The sequence below is a fragment of the Diabrotica undecimpunctata genome, chromosome 9, assembly GCF_040954645.1.
Source record: "Diabrotica undecimpunctata isolate CICGRU chromosome 9, icDiaUnde3, whole genome shotgun sequence".
Classification (NCBI taxonomy): domain Eukaryota; kingdom Metazoa; phylum Arthropoda; class Insecta; order Coleoptera; family Chrysomelidae; genus Diabrotica; species Diabrotica undecimpunctata.
This window is the reverse complement of record NC_092811.1, coordinates 1,971,810-1,998,848: the sequence shown is the minus strand read 5'-3', so window position 1 is coordinate 1,998,848 and position 27,039 is coordinate 1,971,810. Positions and strand designations below refer to the sequence as shown.

General features: G+C 35.4%; 1 protein-coding gene across 1 annotated transcript in view; it reads right to left on the bottom strand.

Annotated features, from left to right (window-relative positions):
* The window catches only part of LOC140449391 (proton-coupled amino acid transporter-like protein acs), a 49,670-nt gene that overhangs the window by 20,996 nt on the left and 1,635 nt on the right, over positions 1 to 27,039 (bottom strand). Inside the window, exon 2 of the mRNA XM_072542543.1 lies at positions 10,556 to 10,702. Within this exon, the coding sequence (XP_072398644.1) occupies positions 10,556 to 10,702 (147 nt within the window). The remainder of the gene's footprint in view (positions 1 to 10,555; positions 10,703 to 27,039) is intronic.

The window sequence follows — 27,039 nt, the reverse complement described above, 5'->3', positions numbered from 1 at the left end:
TTGCCATTTGTTTAGTTTTGTGTTCAGCTTTATTTGTTTTATATCCTGTCTTGTGGTTACTGCTCTTGTGTTTTGTGGATGTAGATGAGCTTGATTTGCCAGGTTATGTGCGATTTTGTGGCCTGGTTCGTTCTTGTTTGTTTTGGCAACAGTGTAGAGTATGTTGTGATTTGCGAGTGTTTCTAGGTTCTTTTTTATTTGAATGATTGTTTTGTTTCTGTTGTTTCCGTCCTGTAATTGTTGTAGTACTATTTGTGAGTCAGTGTAGAAGGTTATTGTTTTGTTTTGGTATTCCAGTATGTTTTGTGTAATGTTTTCTGTGTTTATGTGTAGTGCCATGGTTTCTAAGTCGTTTATAGTTCCGGTGGTGTCGATTCTGTAGTTTGTTCTGATGTTGGTCTGAGTTGTTTCTATGTTGGTACCTATAGTTTTGCTAGTGTTTGCTTCTATGTTTTTGACGCTCGCGTCTGCGAACGCCCTTATGTCCGGTGTTGTAGTGTCATGAAGTTTTTGTATAGTGCGTGCTGTCGGGTGTGGTGTCTCTATGGTTCTAATTTTGTGGGTGTCTATTGTATTTTTGTGTTCCGTGTAAGTTTGGTGTGCTGCCAAGGCATCTACGCTTAGCGGAGTTGTTCCGGCGAGTACATGGAGGGCCGATGTGGGGGCGGTGTTATATGCCCTCGTGATCGCTCGCAGAAATGGTCTTTCTGCGGCGGCCAATTGTTTAGCGATTCTGCTGTCTGTCGCTCTCTTTCCCCAGATCTCTGCTCCGTATAGGAGCATGGGTTTGATCGCGCCTTCGTAGATGGCCTTGAGTGTCTGTGCTTTGCGGCCCCAGTCTTTTCCTGCTATTATGAAGAGCTTGTGACCAATGTCGGCTGCTTTTTGTCTGTTTAACTTGACATGATCCAACCATTGGAGGCCCGTGTCTATGGTCAGTCCTAAGTACTTTAGGTTTGCTGACGGTGTTATTAAATCATCTCTGATTCTGACTCGGGGGGCCCCCATTTTTCACAAGCCGTCCATATTTGTGCCCATTTGCGTTCTATTTGGCCTAGAGATTTCCCAGTTAGCAGGATTATCTGGTCGTCCGCAAAAGCCTGTACTATGTCGTATTCTGTTGTCACGTTTGTCTGCTCGATGGCGTCGAACCAGGATTCCATGAGGAGGATCCAAAGTATGGGACCCAGGCTCGACCCCTGCGGGCAGCCTTTTTCTGTCTTGTTTTGTATGTGTTCTGTCTTAATAGATCAGTTTTTAAGAAAATTTGTGCAGAGTTTGAGGATGTTCTGTGGTGTGCGTGCTTTATGTAGACTGTTTGTTATGGCCGGTGTCCATGCTGAGTTAAAGGCGTTTTGTAAGTCCAGTGTTATTATTAGTGTATGAAATTTGTGTTTTTTGTTGTAGGTAATTTTCTCTGTAATTTGGTATATCGCGTCGATTGTCGTGTGTCCTTGTCTAAAACCAAATTGGTTTGTGTTTAGTTTTTGTTCTGTTTCTAGGTAGTGTGTTAGTCTTTTGGCTGTGAGTTTGTCTAGTATTTTCCCTAGTGTTGGAAGGAGGCAGATCGGCCTTTTGCCCCCATCTTTTTTGGGTAGCCAGACCATGTCCGCCTTCTTCCAGCACTCTGGGAATTCACCAGTCTGTAGGCAGTCGTTGTATAGTTCCGTTAGTAGTTCTGGTTTTGTGTTGTGTATTAATTCGATTAGTTCTTTGCTAAGTCCGTCTGTCGCTGTGGCTTTCTTGTTTTTCATGTCACGGATGGTATTGTGTATTTCTTGTTGTGTAAATTTTGTGTCGTTTTCGGTGTCGTGTGTGTATTCTTTTTCCCTAAGTGTTCTGTGTGTTTCGTTGTCGTCATTTTCGCTGTCTGGCGGGAAGTATTTTGTGTGGAGGTATTTTATTGTATCGTCTCTGTTTGTCGTGAATGTTCCGTCTGGTTTTCGGATGGTATTTAGTGTACTGTTACTGTCCTCCTTCTTCTTTATTATTTTGTACCCTAGATTCCAGGGGTTGTCAGGATCGTGATTTGTCAGGTACTGCCTAATTGCTGTCTTCTTAGTTTGTTTTATTGCGTCCTTGTATCTCCTTCTGCTAGCGATGTAATCTAGCTCATCCCTACGTTTATTTATTGGATCTGTTTCCTTTTGATATTTTCGTCTGTATTTATTGGTCGCTTTTTTGAGTCTGTCTAATTCTTCCGACCACCAAATTTGGTTTGGTGTTCTGGTTTTCCGTTCTTTCCTGGACGATTCTTTTGTAATTTGAATTATGTCCTGTTGTATTCTTTCAGCTTTTAGGTTTATGGTACCTGACAGATCCCAATCCTTTGTGTTTATAAGTGTGTTCAGTTTGTCTTTGTTTATGTGGGTAATGTTTAGTTTGTGTTTGTTTATGTTTAAGTTATTTTGTGTTCGTCTCTGTATGTTGAATGTAATGTATTGGTGGTCGCTGAGGGTTTCCTCCTCCACGACCATCCAATCATTGACTGTCGTGTTTTTGGTCAATGTTAAGTCTATCCAACTTTTCCCCCTCAAGGTGAGAAAAGTTGGAGGACTGTTGTGTTTATTGTGTATGTATATGTGGTGTAGGGTCGTCCAGTCTATTATGTCTTGTCCTCTGGAGTCGGTTGTATTACCTCCCCAGCTTGTATGTTTCGCGTTAAAGTCACCTGCTAAGATTGTTTTGTTTGGGTCCGTTTCTAGTTGTGTTTTGTGTTTGTCTAGAGTGACGTTGTTGTCTTCTCCTGGTGCGTCGTATATGTTTGTGATTGTGTAAATGGTGTTGCCCGATTGGAGGTGTATCGTTGTTGTGTTTTGGCCTACATACAAGAAGGAAGAAGAAGAATAAATTTTGGAATAAATTTGGAATAAAATTTGGAATAAATTTTGGCCTACATACAAGAAGGAAGAAGAAGAATAAATTTTGGAATATAAAATTGTGTTTTTTATGGAACTACCAAACTAATTGGGCAACTTTTGTTATACGCGAAGAAGCCGGATCTGGTCTTAACCCATTTTTCTTATGTGCTTTCCGTTAACTAATACATAATTTATATTCTTTTCTAACACAATTATGTTCGTGGGTAAACCGCAATAGAAAACCACACATTTTTAACCTTCAAAGTTTCAACATGTAATATGCCAAAAAAACCCAACAACTATTTTGCCAAATATTTATGCATTGCTGATTTTTTTTTATATTTATTACTTTATATATGCCGTAACTTGTTATTTAAATATGTATTGCGGTAAAATAGCGCTATTTTGTTTTGCATAAATATTATTATTTTGATGAAATTTGCATAAGCAATCAAGTGGGTTTGGGTTCGTTAGTAAAAATTTGCACAACTAATAAAAAATGTATGTATATTAGATTTAAATAAATTAGGAATGAAAAATATTATAAACAAATCATTAAAGAAAGTAAATATTATTTAAAATTTATATTTCCAATCGTCATATCAATAGCAATTAAGGAAACTGTGGTGGACTTTTACTACGACCATATTAAAATTTATATTTTTTGCCGTCACGTAAATAACTTTAAAATTGCAATGGAAGAAACTCTGGAGGACTGGCATTATATGAAAGTAAAGAAGCAACAGAACAGAAAATGATAGACATAAAAAATACTTGAAACAAAGAAACTATTTCATATATAATTCAGATCAACAGGCTTCAGACGCCAGAGATTTTAACAGTTTTCTCAATTTATATATATATTTAGGGATTCTACAGTATTCACTGCCTTCCCTCGCTCAACCGTTTCCATCTCTCCCTGTTGTTCCATTCTCCATCGTTTAGTCCTCTCTTACTCATGGCGTCGTCTACTTCGTTCCTCCAGGATTTTCGGGGTCGTCCTCTTTTCCTCCTTCCTATGGGGCTCCATTCGGTTATTCTCTTTATCCATCTGCTGTCGCTAGTTCTTCTTACATGTCCATACCACTTTAGTCTTTTTTGTTCTATATATGTTAGTATGTCTGTTTCTATTGATGTTCTTTGCTTTATTTCGTCATTACCTCTCCTATCCATTCTTGTTACTCTGTAGCATCTTCGCAGGCATTCCATCTCTGTTGCTACTATCTTACTGCTGTTCTTCTTGTTTATGATCCAATTTTCAGCCCCATATGTCATAATACTTCGCACTAATGTTTTCTAAATCTGCGTTTTTGTCTTCATATTTAGGTGTCTATCCCACCATACTGAGTTAAGTTGTCGGATTGCTGTTCTTGTTTGTCCTAATCTTTGTGTAATTTCTTCCTCTGTTGTTGCCTTTTTCGTGATTATAAACCCCAGGTATTTGAATTTATCCTTTCCTTTGATTGTTACGTTGTCATCAATCTGTAGATCTTCTATGTCTTCTTCACTTGTAGATAGGTACTCTGTTTTCGCGAGGTTAATATCTAGGCCAGCCTAGGCCAGCCTCAATTTCTTTCTGTCAATTTGAGATCCTTTTTTACCGATTCCATTCATTTTGTTTTCACAGGCGTATTCTTTTTCTTTTTGTACCAGTCTTAGTGTTTAAGTTTTTGGAAATTCTTCCTTTGTTAGTTAATCGAATTTGGGGGTAAATGGTTAGTATGGGTTCCGGTGGTCATCCTCCCGGCTAAAGAGTGCATGATTTTAAAACAATGCCAACTCCACACTCAAATATTCATCTAGCTAGCAAGTCCTATTCTCATCTTTTCATAGTATTCCCTTGGCAACGCTAACTGGAAAGGACAAAGCGCGAGTCCCTACCGTATTCTTTAAAAACAGTGTTTGGTACAAATTATCAAAGAGAAAAAGATGGACTGATTAAATAACGACGACTACGCCTGATAAAGTACATGATTTTATGATTGGGATCTGAGGGAACTCTCTAACAGTTACTTGACGAATTAGATAAATATAGGCCATGACAGCTCTTCAAAAAATTAGATGGACCGGAAACAGAAGAAGAATATAACAGACTGAAAAAGACAATACAGAAAGGAAACTTTGTGAACTAGAAAAATTGAACAAAACGACAGAAAATAAAGAAAATTCTTCGAAAACTTTTACAAGATATCTTCTTCTTAAAGTGCCTACCATTCCGGATGTTGGCGATCATCACGGCTATCTTTACTTTGTTTATTGCAGCGCGGAACAGTTCAGTGGTAGTCGTGTTATACCATTTTCGTAAGTATTGTAGCCAGGAAATGCGTCTTCTTCCCGGTCCTCTCTTACCATTACAAGATATAGAGGATCTTAAACCAAGAACAGAAGAGTTAAGAGATAAATAGGAAAGCATACCCGAAATAAAAACCTGCTCTGACTCTAATTTACTTTTTTTTAACGTGGATAAGACAGTAGCATTGTCCTATAAAGGAGTTCTTCAACCCTTGCTTCTTAATAACAGTCAGATCAGTATCATTGATTCTGTAAAATTTCTTGGTATTTTTATAGACAGCAACCTTAAGTGGACCCTTCATACCGATTTGTTAAGTATGAAACTAGCCTCAAATTGCTATGCAATAAGATCTGTTTCGAAGGAAATCAATTTAACATTTTCCAAAATAACATATTTTTCTTTGTTGGAGTCTCATCTTCGATATGGTTTTCCTTTTAGGGGTTCTAGTACAGCTGCCCAATCTGATGTTATTTTTAAATTACAAAAAAGAATTACTTAAAAAGAAAAGTGAAATCCAAAGACGAACTACTTTAGTGTGGGCAACTTTTGGAAAACTGCGAGACCCACTTAGGGCCAACGTACCAATTAGCTTCAAAGGGAAAGTATTTGGCTAATGCGTATTACCGGTCATTACCTATAAGGCGGAAACTATGATCTATAAGATCTGCGAAGAAGGACGAGTATTACTGATGTGGAAGGCATAGCGGAACTGAAATGAAACCGGGCAGACCATGTAGCGAGAATGCACGACTTACGATGGACGAGCAAAATTACAATTTTAAGGCCAAGGCAGGCAAACGACATCAGGCGTATCACAAAAAATTGACAACAAAGAGCACAAAATCATATAGAATGGAGGAGTTTAAGGAAGCCTATGTCCAGCATTGGACGTGATAAATGAAGACTGGATGATGATGATGTTGATTCTGAAGCAATTTGTTTGGACGCTTTATTTAGAAATGAAGAAAAAAATATAAGCAAAGAAAAATTTCTTCATTCTTCATTTCTTCATTTCCAATTCTTCCAGTAATTTTTGCGTTTGATATTTTTTGAGTCCATGATATTCGAAGAATTCTTCTGTAGCACCAAAATTCGAAGGGAGCCAATTTATTCAGATGCACTTGTTTTAATTCCCATGCTTCCAATGGAATCTCGTCCACTTCATTTGTAAACAGTCTTTTGCTGTCTTTTCTTTTCCTGTTGAATAACATTCTATAATTTTGTCCATCCAGCACCTTGAATCTACTTTTTTGACTACCTCGTACACGTAGTATGAGAGTTTGGACTTTGTTGCCATTATTTTGACTTTGATTTTCCTATATATTACCAAGTTTTCAAGTTTACAGCCTCTTAATATGATATTTTATATTTTTATTTTTGTTTTTATAGTATTGTTTGCCTTCTTTGGCGTTATTACTGTTTTATTGTTAACTGTGAAATATGCTACAATAAGAAAAAAGTACAATATCTACTGAAATAAAAATTTTTCGTTTTCCTAAAGATATGACAGGATTTATTACGGATTAATTTATTTAGAAAACCTTGGTGGATATTTAGATTCGCTAAATTTATCTAAAACTATGTTATTTGGACAATTATTTTAACAAGCCTCACACAATTTTAACGCTAATTTATTTTTATATATTATTGTTAATGATAAACAATTTTTTATAACTAAATTTGGTCGATAAAAATATTGGAGGTATATTAAATATTAGGTAGAGCAAATTGAAACATTTATGTGTCTTAAACATAGTAGAAACAATTAAGAAATCGAAAAGGTTCTCAGCAAAAGAGAAAGGTCTCCCCCTGAGTGTCACTTTGGTTGAGGTAGACGAACAATATGGAAAATTTTTTGGAAAAAAAGTAAAAAAAAAACGCACTTGACTGCCTCAGGGATCTTTTTTGGCACCCTTACTGTTTAATTTATATATCGCGGATCTGCCTAGGACAAATTCTCACAGACTTTTCTACGCTGACGACTGGGTCATTGCAGCAAAACCAAATAACATGGATATAGCATAAACAATACTAAGGGATGACCTTGTCATTATGGGAGAACACTTCAGGAAATGGAGGCTACGGCCTAATGCAAAGAAAACCAAAGTGTGCTGTTTCCATCTAAATATTGTTTAAGCTAACAAAAACCGTTCACTTTAAAAACAGACTACTGACTCATAACTCAATATCAATATGTGTTGGTGTATCTTGGGGGTTTTTTTGACTTTTTGTAAGCTTTGTCCATAAAATTGTATAATTTTCAGTGACAATAAAGCATATTTCTATTCTATAGCAAAACTAAAAACGCGAAATCCCCAAAAGCTTTGTGGCGCCACAAGGGGTTCCTCAACCTCCGTACTCAGATCATACGCTATCGGACTTGTACAACCGGCAGCTGAATATGCTTTCCCGGTACGACTCAATAGCAAACACACGAACATTGTTGACATACAATTAAACCACACAATGCGCAGGATCTCAGGTATAATTAGACCAACACCGAACTATTGGCTTCTTATTCTGGGTCACATCCAACCGCTGAAACTACGAAGAAGGCACTATCTTCTAGAGAATAGAGAATACAGAAAAATCCAGACTAACCATCAACTACCAATCCACCATAACAAACTTAATATCGAAATGAATAGACTGCGCTTCAGATATCCTCTATTGTTAAAGACCACCTCCTTACATCAGCCTCACCAACGTCTGGAGAAGACAATGGAAGAGTGGATAACCACAGTAAGTATATCAAATGACCTGTATCGATCAGAAGCCGACAGAATTTGAACTGCAGATATGCAGACTTTGATGAAGAACATAATAAGAACAAGCAGCGTTAGATGTGCTAACAGATTACATAGATGTGGAAAAGCCTCTTGAGTGTGATTTTGATACGCAAGGACAGATTGAAGAATGCCTCGAAGGCGGTTGCCTAGAGCTTTTGAGGAATTCCTGAACACGACTGAAAATGTTTTAGGTTATATTGATACATTAAGTGTTCGTTTGCAATACTCCACTTAACATTTTCTATTGTTTTTAATTATGTGTTCTCATTGTAAAGAATATTATACAAAAACTATGCAGATCGGAAGAAATAAGGAGAAGAAAAAGATTCCTTACGGAAAACATATGACATAACGACGTAAGAAAAGCGGAAGAAAATCTTAATGACGTCTGCAAAAAGAACAAAACAAATAATAAAACGCCAATCAAGACGTCGTCACAACGATGAAGGAACTTTTCATGACATATGGAAAAGTGAGTAAAATAGCAAGAAAACTAGCAGATATATAGAGAAAAAAACCAATAAACCATATTAGACAGACAAACTGTCGAAATAGTATTAAAAAGGTATGAAAAAATAAAAATAAATAAATAGAAAGAAAACAGTATAAAACTAGGAGAAGTGACAAGAATAATAAAAAAATAAAAGCAGGAAAAGTCACAGAAAAAGAAGATATCCACAACAAATCACTAACTAAAAGAACTACCAAAGACGATAAAAGTGCAGTCATTTTAGATATACAGAAATTGCCGAAAGAATACGTTCTTTTATATCAACTAAGAAGATGTGAAAACATTACCACTATTAAAAACTGAAAAAGACTAAGAAAACTAGAAATCTATAGACCAACATCTCTACTAGAACCCCTAAGAGAACTATTGGAGAGACTAGTATTCACCAGACTAGAAACACTCAAAGAAAGACAAATCTAAGAAGTCCAATTTTGATTCAGAAAACGAACAAGAGTCATTAGTGATGCGAAAATCGATTTCAGTTCAATCCGAAGAACATGAATATTTATATTGGATATGAAAAAAGCCTATGATATAGTATGAGGCTAGTTTTGCTCTCGCTATCTTGTATATTGGGACTTTTTTTAACTGTCATGACAAGTCAACATATGTGGTTATATATCTATCTCTGCAATGGCGCTACAGACCAAATCGGGCCTTGGCCTCCTCCAAACTATACCTCCAACCTTGTCGGTCCCGCGCCGATCTTCTCCAGGTTCTCACGTCTAGCACATTTTGCGCGTCCGCTGCCACTTCATCCTCCCATCTTTTCCGTGGCCTTCCTTTTGGTCTTGCGCCCTGCATTTTACTATCTAGGGCTCCTTTCGGCAATCTTTCTGTCTCCATTCTTACTACATGACCAGCCCAGCGAAGTCTCTCAAGTTTAACGAATTCTGAGATCGGTGTCTCTTTGAACAGTTGGTAGAGTTCATGGTTATACCTGGATCTCCATGTGGTTATATATAGATAATTAAATTTGACAGTATGAAACTCTGCAGACCAAAAATCTCTAGGACTTAAGCAGTTCAAGAAGATCAGCTGAATTTTATCTCCTTTATGTTGTACCATCTTTTTAGATTTCCATCAGCTTGTCGTATTTTACTGCATCGAAAGATTTATGGTAATTAATGAAGCGTGCATAAATATCGCAATGCACGTTATCTCTCTTCATCGTTAGAATAGCACTTTTATGCTAAAGAAAGCCTCTCTCGTACTCACTGTGTTCCGAAAACCAAACTGTGTACGGCTGATTTTTTCTTCGCATAGTCTATATCCATATCCTTTGATGTACTATTTATGATGCCAGAACTGCCCCCATATGCAGATGACACTGGAATTTATACAGCATCAAAGCACAACAGAATGATGATAGCAGATTACACAGATACACAAGACTTAATTTATAATATTTATTCAATAGACCAAACCACCAAGCAAAAAAATCAGAGGAAGACAGAACAAAATCAAACAAGGAAATGTCAGGAGATCATCATCGGCAATAAGATGATGTAACCATCAATATTCAGGACCAGCCATCTTTGGAGATCAAGGAAATCCAATTATACCAGACCTACGTTAAAGCGTTGATGTTGTATTCAGTCCCATTATGGAGTTCTACAGCCGAGACCATGTAGAAGTGGCTAGTAAGAACAGGGTTAAAAATGTCATCCAAGAAAGGTTCTTATACACACCACTGAGGAAGGTAGCCGAGAAAGGGACTATAGTATTCTACCAACAGGCTACAAGTAGACTTCTTAAGATCAGAAATATACTCGTCAACAATAGGACGCAGCATTATTAAGAGAAAAACACAAACGGATTACCTATTTAATCAGCGTCTTGTCTAATGATTGCTGAAGCCAAGTACGGATTTAGCTTTTTTAAAAAGTACTTTAAAATTGCGATACAATACTGATGTTAAAGAAATTTTGAATAGGGACACCAGCAGAGTGTTGTGTTTTTTAAATATTGTATTTTTAAATGTCTGTAATAATTTCTGTACTAAAAAGAATGTTATTTGAGTAACAATAATAGTGATCACCAATAATTTTATTTAAAATAAGTGCCTAAAAATATGTTCCATTTATCTAAGATAACTTACGTGGTGGGATGTTCCACGTCTCGCCAACTATACGGATCATATTCGCCTGCTTCTATCGACTTTTTGCGATCACTTAATTCGATTGTAAAGAATCCGTTGTCTTTGCTTTTTCTAGCAACCTCTTTGTTGGTTTCGGCTCCAGAATAACTGCAACAAAAAAAAAATGTAAAAAATAATTTTTAAAGTAACAATTAACGAGTGCAAAAAAAATTAGTTATAGCCTATAATAAACTAATACCTGCTATATAAAATATTAACTTTATTTTTAAATTTTAAATGGAAAAATCCGCCCGAAGAAGATTGTAGATATCCCAACTTTAAACTCAGCAGACGCAGGTAGTAAACACGAACTAGTACTAGCAAAAATAAGAATGAAAATAACACCAAAACATTTTCTACAGGAAATCACCGAGGAAAAGTTCAAATCGCTGTGGAACGACTCTAAAAGAGAAATGTACCAAAGGAGGCTAGCACAGAAGATACAGCTGAAACAAATTGACGACATCGAAAATATAAACACGAGCTGGGAGAAAATTAAAAACATCATTGATGAAGCAGCAACAGAAGCTCTAGGAAAACGCAAAGTCATACTGAACAAAAAGAACAACAACAATTCATCATGGTTAAAAAAAAAATAAAAGAGAAATGTAAAAAAAAACGAGAAGCCTACACGAAGTACAAAACATCAAATACGAGACGACTACTGGAAACAACAGAGATGAAAATACTTCGACAATATCAGGGAAAAGTCTGTTGGATAGGGAGAGAAGCGAAAATATAAAAAGAGCATGCAATACAGAAGAAATAAATGGATGGGTGACAAAACGGAAACGGGAGTGGAACGAACACTTCAGTGGAATGGCAGAAGATAGGATAGTACGAATAGTACGAGATAAGTCACCAAATGGACGAAGAAGTACTGACAGACCAAGAAAAAGATAGTGCGATAAGTTAAACAATTTATTAGGCTAATATTAAGAAAAGAAACAGGCTTTAAAGGCTTAATCTTTAAAAAAACTTGTCTATAAGAAACTCAATCTGAAGTCGAGATGATACGGATTCCCTCTCACATTTATTGAAGTCCCTCTCATATTGAAATACAAGAAAAAAAAAGCAAACCTTTAGGCAAGGTATGTGACAATGATACAGTATCGTCACAAGTTATCTCCAATGATGGTAAAAGTATGAAGTGCAGCCACTCTCTTACCCAGATCTAACATCTAGTGAATATAGACTCAAAAAATTCTACCGGAAAAGGATCCGTATATATGTATGAATCTGACACTGCCAAGGGAAAAATAACTAAATTTAAATTGTATAAATATAGATAGGAAACTGGAAATTTTTCGGGATTCATAAATATTTTCGTAGTAGATTTTATGTACATTTCCAGTGTTATATTTTTTAAAATTAAGGAATTTAAAACACAATATAAATACAAAAGCTGTTTGGAATGTTTAAATACGATAACAGGTATTTTTTTTATGTTAAAATTGAAATGCACTTTCTTATCAATTTCCGTAATTGTTATTTACCTGATTATCTTTACATATTTAAGTGTGTCTACTCGTTAAATTCCATAAAATGAAAACCGTTAAATTGAGCGTAAATTACGTCGTTTTTGGAGTTTTTAGCAGCAGCTATAGAATCTTTGTCCCATATAGAAATATTGAAAATACAAGGGTATTCATCAGTCTCATCTTGATATTTTGAGAGATAGATCTGTCTTTCCAAAGTTAGGCGACTCATCGCATTTTTTGCTATACCAATACGTCTCCGCACTTCTGCTTCACAGTTATCATCGTTAGTTATACTATACGCGAGATAGACAAAACTGTCCACTATCTGGTATTTCTGTAACATGTTAGTCAGTTGAATAGTGTGGAATCTGTCGACCACCATTATTTTTGTCTTAGCTTTATTGATTTTCAGACCAACTTTATTGCTTTCCTACTCAACTCTTCGCAGGAGATTAAACATTTCTTGCTCATTTGCTGTTATTTTAATTGGATTTTAATGTCTATTTTTTGTTGTAGGATTTCTTTGAAAATTTTCCAGTCCGTTGTTTCATTCGTTAGTCTCGGAGGTAGACATTTTTCTGATAGATTTGTCATTATTGTTGCAATGAATGGTGAATGATCTGACGATAGGTCTTATTAGATGTTTAAAGTCTAAATTCAAGTTATGTCTTTAAATATTCACTTGAGTTTCTCAAAAGAAGCCCTCCAATACCTAGGGAGCTAACCTAAAAGAAGACCCCAAATTTCCGTAACCTCTGTTGCCTTTAGTATTTGCAAATAATTTCTTCCAGTCCAATCCAATTTAGAATCCCATTGGACCAAGCTCATCATATTCATTTTTCTATTTATATTATGTTTATAAGTCTTTATATACAGAACTTACACAAAGAAGTGTCGATATTAATAATATTTTTGTTTTGAACAGTCCCGTACATGTATATTTTGCTTGAGCTGTCGTTCAGCTTTAAAGTTTTAACAACGGATCCATATTTTAACGACGCTTATAAAATGGCTTAAAAAGTGTTTGGGTTTTTACCAAAAATGTACCAAAAGATTGCGAGACGCCCTCAAAATTAGTTACCTTTCAATTTATAGCTTTTCTCCCACTAATAATTTTTTCTACTAATTCTGCGATTAAACTGTATCATTATAAACACAGATTTCATTATACTTTTTATCAGTATGAAAAATTTTTAATGGTAAAACATTAAAAATATAATTAAAATTAATCCCTCGTACGATATTATTTTATTGCTTGTCAAATAAGATATATGCTACCATAACAAGCATTAAATTGTAGAAGAACTGTACATATAATCACTTCAAACATAATTTAAAATAGGATTTCATTAAAAACAGTGCAATAGTATTTATGACTGTTATAAAATGTCTAGTTTTTTCATTGCAAAGGTCATTCTTATTTATCGTTCACATACACTGAAAAATGATTGAACTGTGTTATAGATAATGTAATTCTGATACAGCTTGTGGCTAACTTCATGAAGATACCAAAAAGTTCCGAATATAACGTGAAATTAGACGGGGTGATACTCATCATCATCATACAACCTCTTCTGTTCACTGTGAGACATAGGTCTCTCCCAATTTTCGCCACTCTTCACGATTCTGTGCGTCTTGTTCGTGTGTATTCGTTTAATGTCGTCCATCTAGCGTGTTGGTGGTCGTCCTCTGCTGCGTTTGTCTTCTCTTGGGCGCCAGTCAATTAGTTTGCTGGTCCATCTGGAGTTTTTTAGTCTCGCTGTGTGACCTGTCCAATTCCATTTCGGCTTGGCTATACATTCGACGACATCAGTGACACCTGGTCTTTTCCTTAGGTCTTGGTTGCTAATTTTGTCTTTTTTTGTCACGCCGATAATAGATCTTTCCATGCGCCTTTGTTCCACTCCCATTTTTAGTGTTATTGTTTTTGTGAGAGTACATAATAGGAAGAACGCATTGGTTAAATGTCTTCCGTTTCATAGCTATCGGGATGTTGCTTTTAAAGATGTCTCTTAGTGAACCATACGTCGCCCAAACAAGTGTTATTCGTCGTTGAAATTCACAGTTCTGATCATCCTTGCTTATTCTGATTTCATGACCGAGATATATATACTTTTCTGTCAATTCTACCACTTGATTGTGGATGGTTAGGTGTTCGCTGGGAACCAAATTTGTCATAAATTTGGCCTTACTTATATTCATTTTTAGACCTATTGTTGAAGATACGTTTTCTAATTCTTGTAGCATTTGCTATGCTGCACGCAGATCTTCGGTAATAAGTACTATATCGTCGGCAAAACGCAGATGATTGAGCATTTCCCCATCTATAGGACCGTTATAAATAATTTAGGCGAGAGAGCGTCGCCCTGTCTCACACTTCGTTTTATATGAATTTCTCTGGTAGTATCATGCAGTTTTTGAAGACATGAGAAATATGGAAATACGTGCTTGGCGGAGGAAGGCGATGGATAGGGACGACTGGAGAAAAATTCTTGGGGAGGCTAGGACCCACACAGGGTTGTAAAGCCAAAATGATGATGATGATCATGCAGTTTTACATGCATTGTGGCGTTTTGGTACAATGTGCGTACTAAATTTGTAAGCCAGTAGTCTATTCTACTATTGTTCAGAGCAGTTATAATGCTGTCTAATTTCACGGTATCGAAGGCTTTGTGAAAGGATGATACTATCTGCCCGAAATTCTTTACAGATGTACTCGGATATATGTAAAAAAAAATAAAAGGAGAGGACAATATGGGAATTAATATAAATGAAGAGTATCAGAACCACCTAAAATTTTCCGATGACATTGTTTTAATATCTAATAGAGTTGATAAAGCTACAAAAAATGTTGGGAACGCTTTACGAATCGTCCAAACTAATTGATCTTAAAATTAACATCTCAAATACCAAATTTATGACCAACCTTATAATAAGCGATAAGTTCAGATTGAAAGCTGTAGTATCGACCAAGTAATAGTTTACACATATCTAGGGCATGAGATTAGTTTAGGCCGAGATAATCAGACAACTGAAATACAAAGAAGGATAGGTCTTACATGGGCTACTTTTGGTAGCTCCGATAAATAGAACAATAAATAAAATAAAAGTTACGCAACACGCTAAAGAAAGATCAATGTTAGTTATTACCATCAAAGATAAAGTTCCAAAACTTGTAATTAGAAGAACAGGAGTCACGGATGCAGTTGAAAGAATAGCCATGGCTTGGGATTGTGCCAGACATGTCGCCTGATTGACAGATGATGTATAGACCAGAAAGAATCTGGAATAGGGACCAAAACAAAACGCATATTGAAGCAGAGGACGACCACCAACACGCTGGATTAAACGAATATCCAAGAAATGACAACAAGACGCACAGAACCTACAAGAGTTGTGAAAAATGGGAGAGCCCTATGTCCAGCAGTGGACAGAAGAGGTTGCCTGGTAAGATATTTAAAATACAAGGTTTCAGTCATGCTGGTGGCTTCTTCTCCTAGCTTTCTCTTACAAAGAGTTGATACAGACACATACTGCAGCAACAATAAGAGATTTGTTTCGTAATGAGGATATTACACTTTTACCATGGCCAGCACTATCGCTAGCTCTTAAGAGCGTAGGCGCAAAATTTCGGGCCAATGCTTTTTAAATGCATTCATTTTTTTCGAATCCTGAGAAAACTAACAAATATTTTTGAAAAATTTAAACGCAGAATGAAAGATTACATTATTACCGAGGGCCGAAAGTCCCTTAGAATAAACAAAAAGTTTTTTTGAATGAGATATTTAAAATTCAAAATCACACTAAATTTTCTCTTTTTTTTCACCCCTGTAACTTATTAAAATAAACATAATAGAAGTTTTCAGGGACTTTCGGCCCTCGGTAATAATGTATTCTTTCATTCCGCGTTTAAATTTTTCAAAAATATTAATTAGTTTTCTCAGGATTCGAAAAAAAAGAATGCATTTAAAAAGCATTGGCCCGAAATTTTGCGCCTACGCTCTTAATCCCATCGAGCATTTATGTGATATGCTTCAGAGACGGTTTGGTTCTTATCTGCACAATGTTCATACTAGACAAGATACAGAGTGTTTATAGAACTTGTACCTACTACTGTATATACCTACTAAGTTTTTTTATTTGAGAGGCCTTGCTGCAGTTCTTCAAAGAGGCCTGACTGTTCAAGAAGCTATAGCCCTTGGAGAATACTACGAGATAGATAACTCTATAGAGGCAATTTATATAGCGCCACCGGATCCGGTTACTCTGACGGATATGGATTCCGGAGATGAAGACGAGGGCGGAGATGTCGACAATTTGAGCAAACGTCAGCTACTTGCCGATGCAGAAGTTAAAACTGCTAATGGAATTATACTAGGAGAAGAAATTCCTATTCAACAGTCAGAATCGACAGAAGGTAACATTTCTTTGACAAATAATATCGATATTAAACCTGCTCATATGGTATATCCAAAAGTTTCTGAATCCCGGGATTGGGTTTCGGGAGATTTCATATATAACGAGAAACAATTTCCTGAGTCAGATTATTCACTGTTTGAAAACAAATCAATTGTTAATATATTCGAAATGTTCATAGACGAAGAAATCATTTTATTCGTGGTACAGGAAACCAACCAATATGCTACTTCCAAGAACCTACCCGACCCAGGAGTCTCGCCAGAGGAAATGAAATGTTTCATTGCTATATTGATTCTTAGCGGTTATAATAATCTTCCAGCAAGCGTATGTATTGGGAGAAAAGTCTTGACACCAGAAACGGACTTGTTTATAATGATATGAGATGCAACAGATTTGAGCAAATTTTGAGGAATATTCACTTGAATTCTAACTTAAATATTGGTAAGGGTAATAAGCTTTGGAAAATACGGCCATTTATAAATAAAGTGAAGGACAGATTCAGAAATTATTGTGTTCCTTTAACATTACTGCAAGCAATTTTTAAGAGCCAAACCCATACGATTTGATTATAAAGTCTGGTAGTCTGGTTATTTCGAGATATATCAAAGAAAATCTGTAACTACTAATATTAATATAGAAAGAAACTTTGGAAAGGCAGCAGCACTACTGGTGAAAAGGATAGAAGGACCCTGATAATCTGAAATCTTTTCCATTCTTATTCTGATTATTATATTCATACCTAGGAGCTGTCCTTTATTAGCTAAAAAAGATATTTATAAAAAGGAAAGGGGATACTATGAAAGTACTATTAGTAAGACGGATGCTGTACTAGTAGCTAAGTGGGTCGATAATTCAGTAGTCTGTTTGCATTGCTTCAAATAGATATGGCATCAATACAATAACAAATGTTAGACATTATTCGCAAAAGAAAAAAAATACACACAAGATAGCAGACCAGAAAATGGTACTGGGCATTGTTTACATGGCTTCTTGATGTTTCAATCAATAACGTGTGGTGTTTGTATCGAAAATCAAACAACTCTCAGATGTCATAAATAAACTTTCGAAGGGCTATCGTGCAAGTTTATTTGAAAAAATATTCGTCACCTCCCAAAGGCACTGGCAGGACTCCATTTTCATCTTTTAATACGCAAAGAGTAGCCGATGAAATTAGATATGATAGGATGGAATTCCTAGTGGATAAAATTCCAAAAGACAAAAGAAGACGTTGTGCTGAAGATTGTGCAAAAGTTCAATGTAACGATGTGTAAAAAATGTAACTTAGGTCTCTGTCTTGATTGTTTCGTTACCTATCACATAAACCAAAATGTTTAAATTCCTTTTTCATTATTTTCAGTTTTTAAATAAATAGAACTGTTTACAGATATATTTTGTATCTTTTGCACCCGTTAGCTTCTAGCGTTACATATATTTTATATAAGATCACATATATAGTGTTATTTATATATTAATTTATTTTTATGTTTTTTAATAAAACTGCCCCCAAAAAAATTAGCATCACATTAAAAAGTGGGAAAAAATAATCTGGACATTAATGGGTTAAATTGTGACTATTTCATCATAGAGAAATTATATTTTACTGAAATTAGGTTGAATTCATTGCTGACTTATCAGGCATTCTCAAGGTAGGTATGTCACGTTTATCGAATCAAAATTGATGAATATATATGATTTGCGTTATTTTTGTTACTTAGACATTTTTGCAAAAAATACAAAAAATTATTTGCATCTGACTGGACTGATGATCACCTTTATGGAGAAGGAGAAACAGGACCTTCAATCCTTAAATCGGAGATAGAAGATGCCATTGCAGCACTAAAAAACAATAAGTCAGCAGGTCCGGACAATGTACCTTGCGAAATATTAAAGATCCTATGTAAATCAGACAAACAGTTCCTTGATAATCTAGTTGAACTTTTTAACAACATATATAATAGCGGTCAAATCCCGGAGAACTGGCTACAGTCAACATTTATTACAATCCCGAAGAAACCAAATGCCCAGATCTGTGATGACTACCGGCTTATAAGCTTGATCAATCATGTCACTAAAGCGTTCACTAAGATCATTCATAGAAGAATATATGATAAATGTGAGTCAAATATTGATAGATCGCAGTTTGGCTTTCGGAAAGCACTTGGAACTAGAGAAGCAATTTTCGCTTTCCAGGTGCTTATACAACGGTGTAGACACGTTGATAAGGACATGTATTTGTGCTTTGTGGATTTTAGAAAAGTATTTGACAATGTCAATCATGAACAATTGATAGATATTCTGCGAAAGACAGGTATTGACGACAAGGACATTCGAATTGTGGCAAACTTATACTGGGGTCAAACAGCAAGAGCAAAAATTGGCAACGAACTCACTGAAAGTGTGCAGATCAAAAGAGGTGTCCGTCAGAGGTGTATATTATCCCCACTCCTATTCAATATTTATTCCGAAGAAATATTTAACAAATGTATGGAAAATGCAAATGAGGGATAAAAATAAACGGCGAGTTAACGAACAATATAAGATATGCCGACGATACGTTACTTGCCAGTACCATAGACGAATTACAGCAGGTAATGGAAAGAGTTTATTCAGTTAGTGATGAATACGGCCTGAGCCTCAACTTCAAGAAGACAAAGTGGATGCTGATAAGCAGGAAGCAACAGCCTGCTCGACAGTTACGGATAAGTAACATACTAATTGACCATGTAGAATCTTATGTGTACCTTGGCACCAACGTAAATGCAAAATGGAAACAGGCCACAGAAATTAAGGCGAGAATAGAACGAGCTAGAGCAGCATTTAGCAATATGAAAAAGCTCCTCATAAGCAGGGATTTGTCTCTTCCCCTAAAACTACGTCTAGTTAAATGCTACATTTTTCCGATCTTACTGTATGGTGTGGAGGCCTGGACGCTGACGGAGACGCTCATGAGAAAACTAGAAGCATTCGAAATGTGGGTGTACCGACGCATTCTTCGTATATCCTGGACCGAACATGTCACTAACATAGAGGTAATCCAAAGAATCGGAAAGGAGAAAGAAATCGTGAATACAATTAAACAAAGAAAGCTTGAATATCTAGGCCATATATTGAGACACGATAAGTACCGTCTACTGCAATTGATTGTCCAGGGAAAAATAGACAGTAAGCGAGGACCAGGCAGGAGAAGACACTCGTGGCTCCAAAATCTGAGGAAGTGGTTCGGGCTCACATCGGTCGAACTGTTCAAAAGCGCCACAAACAAGATCAGAATTGCCATGGTAATAGCCAACGTTCGCAGCGGACAGGGCACTTGAAGAAGAAGAAGACATTTTTGATATGTTTATTTGGAACGTTTAATGATGTTTAGGTTTTTACTAAATTTAATGCTTCTTCGAAAATTATTAACGATGTATCAAATATACTATGCGAACTTATTACTTGTTAACTGTATATACTGCATATCGTTATTAAATACACATTATACGACCTATTAATTATTGAATTTCCCTTATTCAATAACCTATTAATGAAAATGTGTATTTCCGCGCGTAAAACACTTTAAATACTATTAAATGAAAAAAAACACAATTTCTAATTTTTTATTTAAAACTTCCGTCAGATTTAAAACCTTATCAGATTGCCTTAATTTAGGTTATTGATTAAGCGATTTATGTTGAATGATAGGTCTTTAAAAAAGATTCTTTTAATGATTTATTAATTGATTTTTTTTAGTGGTTATCAGTAAATCTTTTTCATGCGGGTATAAACTGTTTATTTACCAAATACACCTAATTCATGATAATTTTAAAATAAATAAAATCAAACCCCAAACATGTTTTTGATTATGTTTGGAGACGTACACATTTAACTCAAATAAAAATCGTAAATAATAAACTATGTGCAGGAAGTAAATATTAAAAAAATATATAAAGGTGTCTTAGGGAATGTGAAATTGATTTAAACATTAAGAACAAAATTAATATCATATGAAGAGACTGTCATAATATGTTTTTCTTTGACAAGTTTGTAGAGTAAAATATTTAGAAGATATTAAGTGTTATTAAAACATGATTGATGCATTTGGAAACTGTCGGTTTCTTCTTCTTTTTCTTCTTCTTCTTCTTCCTCTTTATAAGCAATACTGATTGTTCATTGGCAGATTAATACCCTTATGAAAGGTTGTCACTAAATCTTTTGCGCGGTCGTCCTATACTTCTTCTGCCAATCGATGACTTATCTCTAGCTATTTTGACGACACGGTTCTCCTAGGTTCTGCTTATGTGGTTATTCCATTCTTTTTTTCTATGTTGTGTCCATTCATTTTTACATTGTACATTAAATTTTCTTCTAATCTCTTCACTTCTCTTTCGATCTCCCAGCGTATTTTCTTTAATTCTTCTCAGTACTCTCATTTCTGCCGTTTCCAGTAGCCTTTGCGTTGTGGCTGTGCCGGATCTTGTTTCTGAGGCATATGTCATTATTAGTCTTACGATGGCTTTATAAATTCTTGATTTCATCTCAGTGTTAATGTGTCTGTTTCGCCATATAGTGTTATTAAGGCATCCTGCCGGTCTATTTGCTTTTTGTACTTGATCTCTCACTTCTTTGTCCAGGTCTCTCTAGCTAGAGAGTGTAATTCCCAGGTATTTTATTTCCATTACTTGTTCCATACTGATGCCATCAACTTCTATTTTACATCTGGTTCGATCTTTGCTGATTACTATTCTTTTAGTTTTCTGAGATGAGATTTTTATATTAAATTCTTGTCTTTGCAGACTATCTTCATCTTGGGCTATCAATATTACGTCGTCTGCGTAATAGAGTATTTTTATTTCTTTGTTTCCCATTCTGTATCCTCTTTCTTCCTTTGTTAACGCTTTTGATGATTTCATCCATGATCAAATTGAAGAGCATGGGGCTCAATGAATCCCCTTGTCTTATTCCGCTGCCTATTTCTGTAGGTTCTGTAAGTTGTCCATCTATTCTGACTTCCATTTTGTTGTTTTGGTATATGTTTTCTATAGTTTTTATAACATTTAGGAAAACTTCTCTATTATACAGAAGATGAATTACATCTTGGAGTCTTACTTTGTCAAACGCTTTTTTTAGGTCAATCAGACGCAGAAATGATGGTCTATTATACTCTAGTGATTTCTCAGTAATTTGCTTTATAACGAATATTGCATCTGTACACATCTTCCATTACGAAAACCATATTGTTAATCTGCTAAACTTATCCTCTGATTTATTAACACTTCTAAAACTTTAGTTGTAAGTTTTAGCGAAGTATTTAACAAGTTTATACCTATGTAGTTTCTGGCTGTTTTTTATCTCCTTTTTTGAATGTTAAAATTAGTTCGCTCGTTCTCTATTCTTCCGGTATTTTATTGTCTTTTATAATTTTATTAATTAATATTGTTATTTGTTCTGTCATTGCTGCTCCACAATATTTCAGTAATTCGTTTGGTATCCCGTCTTTACCTGCTCTTTTTCCATTCTTTAGGTTTTTAAGTATTTTCTGAACTTATTTTTTGAACTTCCTATACATGTTGGTTTCTTATCCAAGTGAAAAAAGACAAAAGGGAAAAATAATTATGGAAAAAGAGGATTCCCACAACATCAGATCAAAAGTATGTACTAATTAAAACGCAGTCAAGCGAAACAAAAGCATTACAAACAAACTTACTACTTAAGTTTCTAGTAAACCCAAAACCGAAAGGTATCAATGGGTATAGTGATTAAATAAAATAGAAAAAGTTTGTAGTATATCTCCAACGGGTTGTTTATGAAAACTTCTTCTCCTGGCATGCGATTTTCTTCTCTGTATCATATCCAATACCCTGAGACGTAAAGGAGTCAAGGACATATGTATGAACTGGATAGAATCTTTGCTCAGGAATAGAGTGATAAATACCACTATCCTTGGTGAGGATGTCCACAGAAGAAAGTTCTGTCCGCACTGCTGTGGAATATGGTGATGGATGGGTTAATAGGAACTTTAAAGGCAAATGGTCATAAAACAATTTAATATCGGATTATCTGGTAATGATCTCGCAAGGCAAGTACAATAGGGTAGTCAAAGATCGCATAAACGAGGCCTTAGAACTTGTAAGACAATTTATTTATAGTGGGAGGCTAAATATGTCTCGATAACTCCGCCACAGTCATGTCAATTACTTATACAGTGCCGATGTAGTAGACTAAGATGCTCCAAAGAGCTGCAAAAGCCAAACTCAACAGGGTGCAAAGACTTGCGTGTATGGGGATGATGCAATGCGTATTGCTCCAACAACAGCTATGGAGGCTTTACTAGGCCTGCTTTCCTTGAATTTAATAATACAAGAAGAAGATTGTTGATGAAGATAGTCTGCAAAGACTGGTCAATAGATTTAACATGAGAGCAAAAGAATTTAATATGACAATCTCATTTCAGAAAACTAAAAAATAGTAGTCAACAAAGAACCAACCAGATGTAAAATAGAAATTGATGGCATCAGTATTGAACAAATAATGGAAATAAAACACCTGGGAATTACACTATCTAGCTAAGGAGACCTGGACAAAGAAGTGAGAGATAAAGTAAAAACAGCAAATAGACTGGCAATAATTTATAAAGCCTGTGGAAGATCAATAATGACATAGGCCTCAAGACCCGACACAGCCACAACGCAAAGGCTACTGGAAACGGCAGAGATGAGAATACTGAGAAGAAATATAGGAAATACACTGAGATATCGAAAGAAAAGTGAAGACACTAGAAGAAAATGTACCGTACAGTGTATAAATGAATGGACACAAAATAGAAAAAAGGAATGGAATAACCACATAAGTAGAATGGAGGAGACCAGTGTCGTCAAAATAGCAAGAGATAAGTCACCAACCGACAAAAGAAGTATCAGACGACCGCGCACAAAATGGAGTGACAACCTTCCATAGAGGTATTAATTCACCAATGAACAAGCAAAATTGCTTATAAAGAGGAAGAAGAAGAAGAAGAAGAGAAGATTGGGATCCTACAGAATAAAACAATCACTGAAGCTTTGCAATGAAGGGACAGAGCTTTTAAGTATCACAATGACTGTGACGAACGACACTTAATGAGAAACCAGATCACATGACAAAAAATAAAATTTTAAGAATTAGAAAGAAACTAGGAATAACAGCAGGGTAAGATCTAGTTTACAGATAGATCCAAAATTACAGAGAGTGTTGGGGTAAAAACCCAAGAATTAGAGAAAACTTTGCCTTGGTGAGGAACTGTGCCCTTTTTCAAGCGAAGATTTATGCTATACTGCAATGTGGAAGAGGAAATAATGAGAAAGCTCTTGAAAAAGAGAAGATTCATATATTGTCTGACAGTCAAGCGGTACTGACTGAAGGTACTGGTTTGTCAGAAAATTACGTCTAGAAAATTATGTGTAATTTGGGACTGCATCAAATATTGTTCTGTTCACCGGAACTCCTCTTTCCACATATTTTTTCCTGAATGATAAGATAGGCAACTCCATATTATTCTAAATGTCGCATGGCAAGAAATTGTGGAAAGGATAAATACAAGACAAAATGAAACAAAAATATGAAAGATACAATATATAGAGCTAAAATAAGAGCAATATAAAAAAGAAAGCTAAGCCAATTTCGGAGAAAAAATTAAAGAAAACAGTAAAGAAAATGTGAAATTCTTTTATAGAATACTGAAAAAACTACGGGAGATCAAAGAAATAAAGCTAAGACAAAAAATGGAAAGATAAAGGGAATATTTAGAACAACTGTTCGGAGAGCAAGGAAAGGCAAAGGAAAATTAAAACAATGTAACTGGCACGTTTTTTATTGCGCAAATATATAAGTATATTAGGAAAGAACAATGTTAACAATATTGAAGCTCTTAAAATGTTTTGCAACAGAAAGGTTGTGATAATTACTTGGGATGATAAGATATCAAAACAATGAAAATCCTATAAAGCATGCATAAAGTCAAGAGCTCGTGAATACTATTAAGATAATAAATTTAAATATCTGGAACACGTGATGGGGACTACAATATTTACGAAATTTATTTTATAATGAATATGTGAAGAAAATGATTCGATTAAAAGCCTTTGTAGTTACGTGGATATATGTACGCACAATCTTCTTAAAGTTAGGCTGCAACGATATTTATGAGAATAATATTTAATCGGGTTCAAGGCAATTGTAAAGAAAATTTTAGTTGTTGCTAGTATGGAAAGATACTGGAAAGATTCATAAGCATACAAAATATTAATCGACATGATACAGCCGTCATTAGTAACATATATTGAAACCATACGTCAAAAAACAAACAAAAGTAACAACAATAACGTAAATATAATAAAGAAAGGAGTTTTGCAGGTTTATATTCTGCCACCCTTGCTATTCAATGGTTATGCTAACACATTATCAGAGCATCCCTCCATGAGCGCTCAAGAGGGGCCAGAGGAAATGAAATCATCATTAATAATATAAGATATGCGGACGATACTGTGAATTTCGCTAAATCAGATAAAAAACTGACCTAAGACATACAGACCTATTAGTCTACTCAAAGTCTAGCCTACGCCTAGACAAACTAACACAGCTCAAACATTTTCTCTTCCAAACCCTGAAAATCTAAATGAATACTTCGCTATTTTGCCAGAACAAGATTTTGTTTCCTATCTCCCCAGTTAAAAAAGGTCTTAAATTCATTATTTGTAAGACCAGTTGATAAATCTGAACTGATCCAAACAATCAGTAGTATCAAAAGCAAATCTTACTGTAGTACTGATGGACCATCCATAAAAAATTTTCTTAAATCTACCAAATAATGTGTTGGAAGTCCTGGTTTCACTAATTAACGATTCCTTTGAAAAAGGTATAATTCCAGAGTGCCTAAAGACAGTCATTATTATTCCTCCTCATAAGGGTGGTGAAAAATCTAATGTCTGCAACTACAGATCTATTGCCTTACTACCGGTCCTATCCAAAATTATTGAGAGACAAGCCCGGCTTATGTCCTTTCTCGTTAAAAACAACATTTTATCACAAAGTCAGTTCGGCTTTTTATCTAATAAATGTACCAGCGATGCTATGTTTTCTGTACTATATGAGGTATCCTGCGTTAAGCTTTCACGGCCATCGTCTAACTTGTTAAACTGTCTGTTCGGGTTGTTAGGCCGTTGTCTTCTGAGAGTAGTTCTCTTGGATCTTCCACTGCTGGAACTTGTCAGTTTCTTCCTTTATTCCTTATAGGGATAGTAACCTAACAAGGCTACTAAAACCTAACCTAACCTAACAAGGCTACTAAAAGATTCCCTTTGAGGAAATAGTATCACACTTATGATCGCCTGCGTTAGCCCCGCAGATTACAATTTAAAAGAAACCATTTCGACACTTCGATACGCCGATCGGGCGAAAAAAATTAAGAACAAACCCATTGTTAATCAGGATCCCCAGGCTGCTGAAATAAATATGCTTAAGAAGACTATCCAACAACTAAGATTGCAAATCCTAGGTCAAGGTGGCCCAGCTATCGGTACACAAGAATTAGAATCGATCAAGAAAGAAAATATAGATCTCAAAACTAAGAAAAGAGATCTAAGTTTGCAACTTGCTGCCGCTCTTTTTAACACTAATTTACATGAAAAAAAAATAATCATTTTGCAAAACGCAAACGAATCCTTGAGTAAAAAACTTGTGGGACTAAAAGACATCTGTGATATTACATTAAATAGTTATAGTGTAGGGTTTGAAACAAACAATCACGATTTATTGAAAGAAAATTTGGAAAATTTGCAGCAAATAAAGGAACAGTTTGCTCAAATAAATAATGATCAAAAGCAGACAGACAACGAGATAGCCAACCATGAACATAATAAGCCATCTATGAAAGATTTTGCGGAAGGTGCAAATGAACAATCAGAAGATATTCAAGAGAAACAGGAATCGCATACAAATAGGCAATTTAATCTAAATGTCCAACTTACTGAAATAGAAAAGCAGCTCAATATTAAAGAGAATTTGGCTAAGGAATTGATCAGTGCCAATGATGTTGTAGATTATCAGGCAATGGCAAAAAAGAAGCAAAAATTGCGCAACTCGAAAAGGAAAAAGAGGAACTACAGCAGATGTTAAACAATATTGGAAATTCTGGAGAATTGTCAGAGCAATGTAGGAAGAGAGTTCAAGACTTGGAACATCAGTTATTCGAGTTAAAGAAAAAGGTACAAGATCAAAACCAGTTATTAAAAAAGAATGCCAGAGACGAAGAACGCATCAAAGTTTTAAACAAAGAAATACTCGAAATGAAGCAAACCAAAGTCAAACTAGTAAAGACGATGCTTGAAGAAACTGACAAGTTCCGGCAGTGGAAGATCCAGGAGAACTAATCTCAGACGACAACGGCCTAACAGCCCGAACAGACAGTTTAACAAGTTATATGTTATATGTATCCTCGCTAGTTCTGAAGCTGAATTGATTCACCTGCTACAACGGATAGAAGACGTAAGCTTAACGATGGGCCTTAAAATAAGCAGAGATAAAACGAGA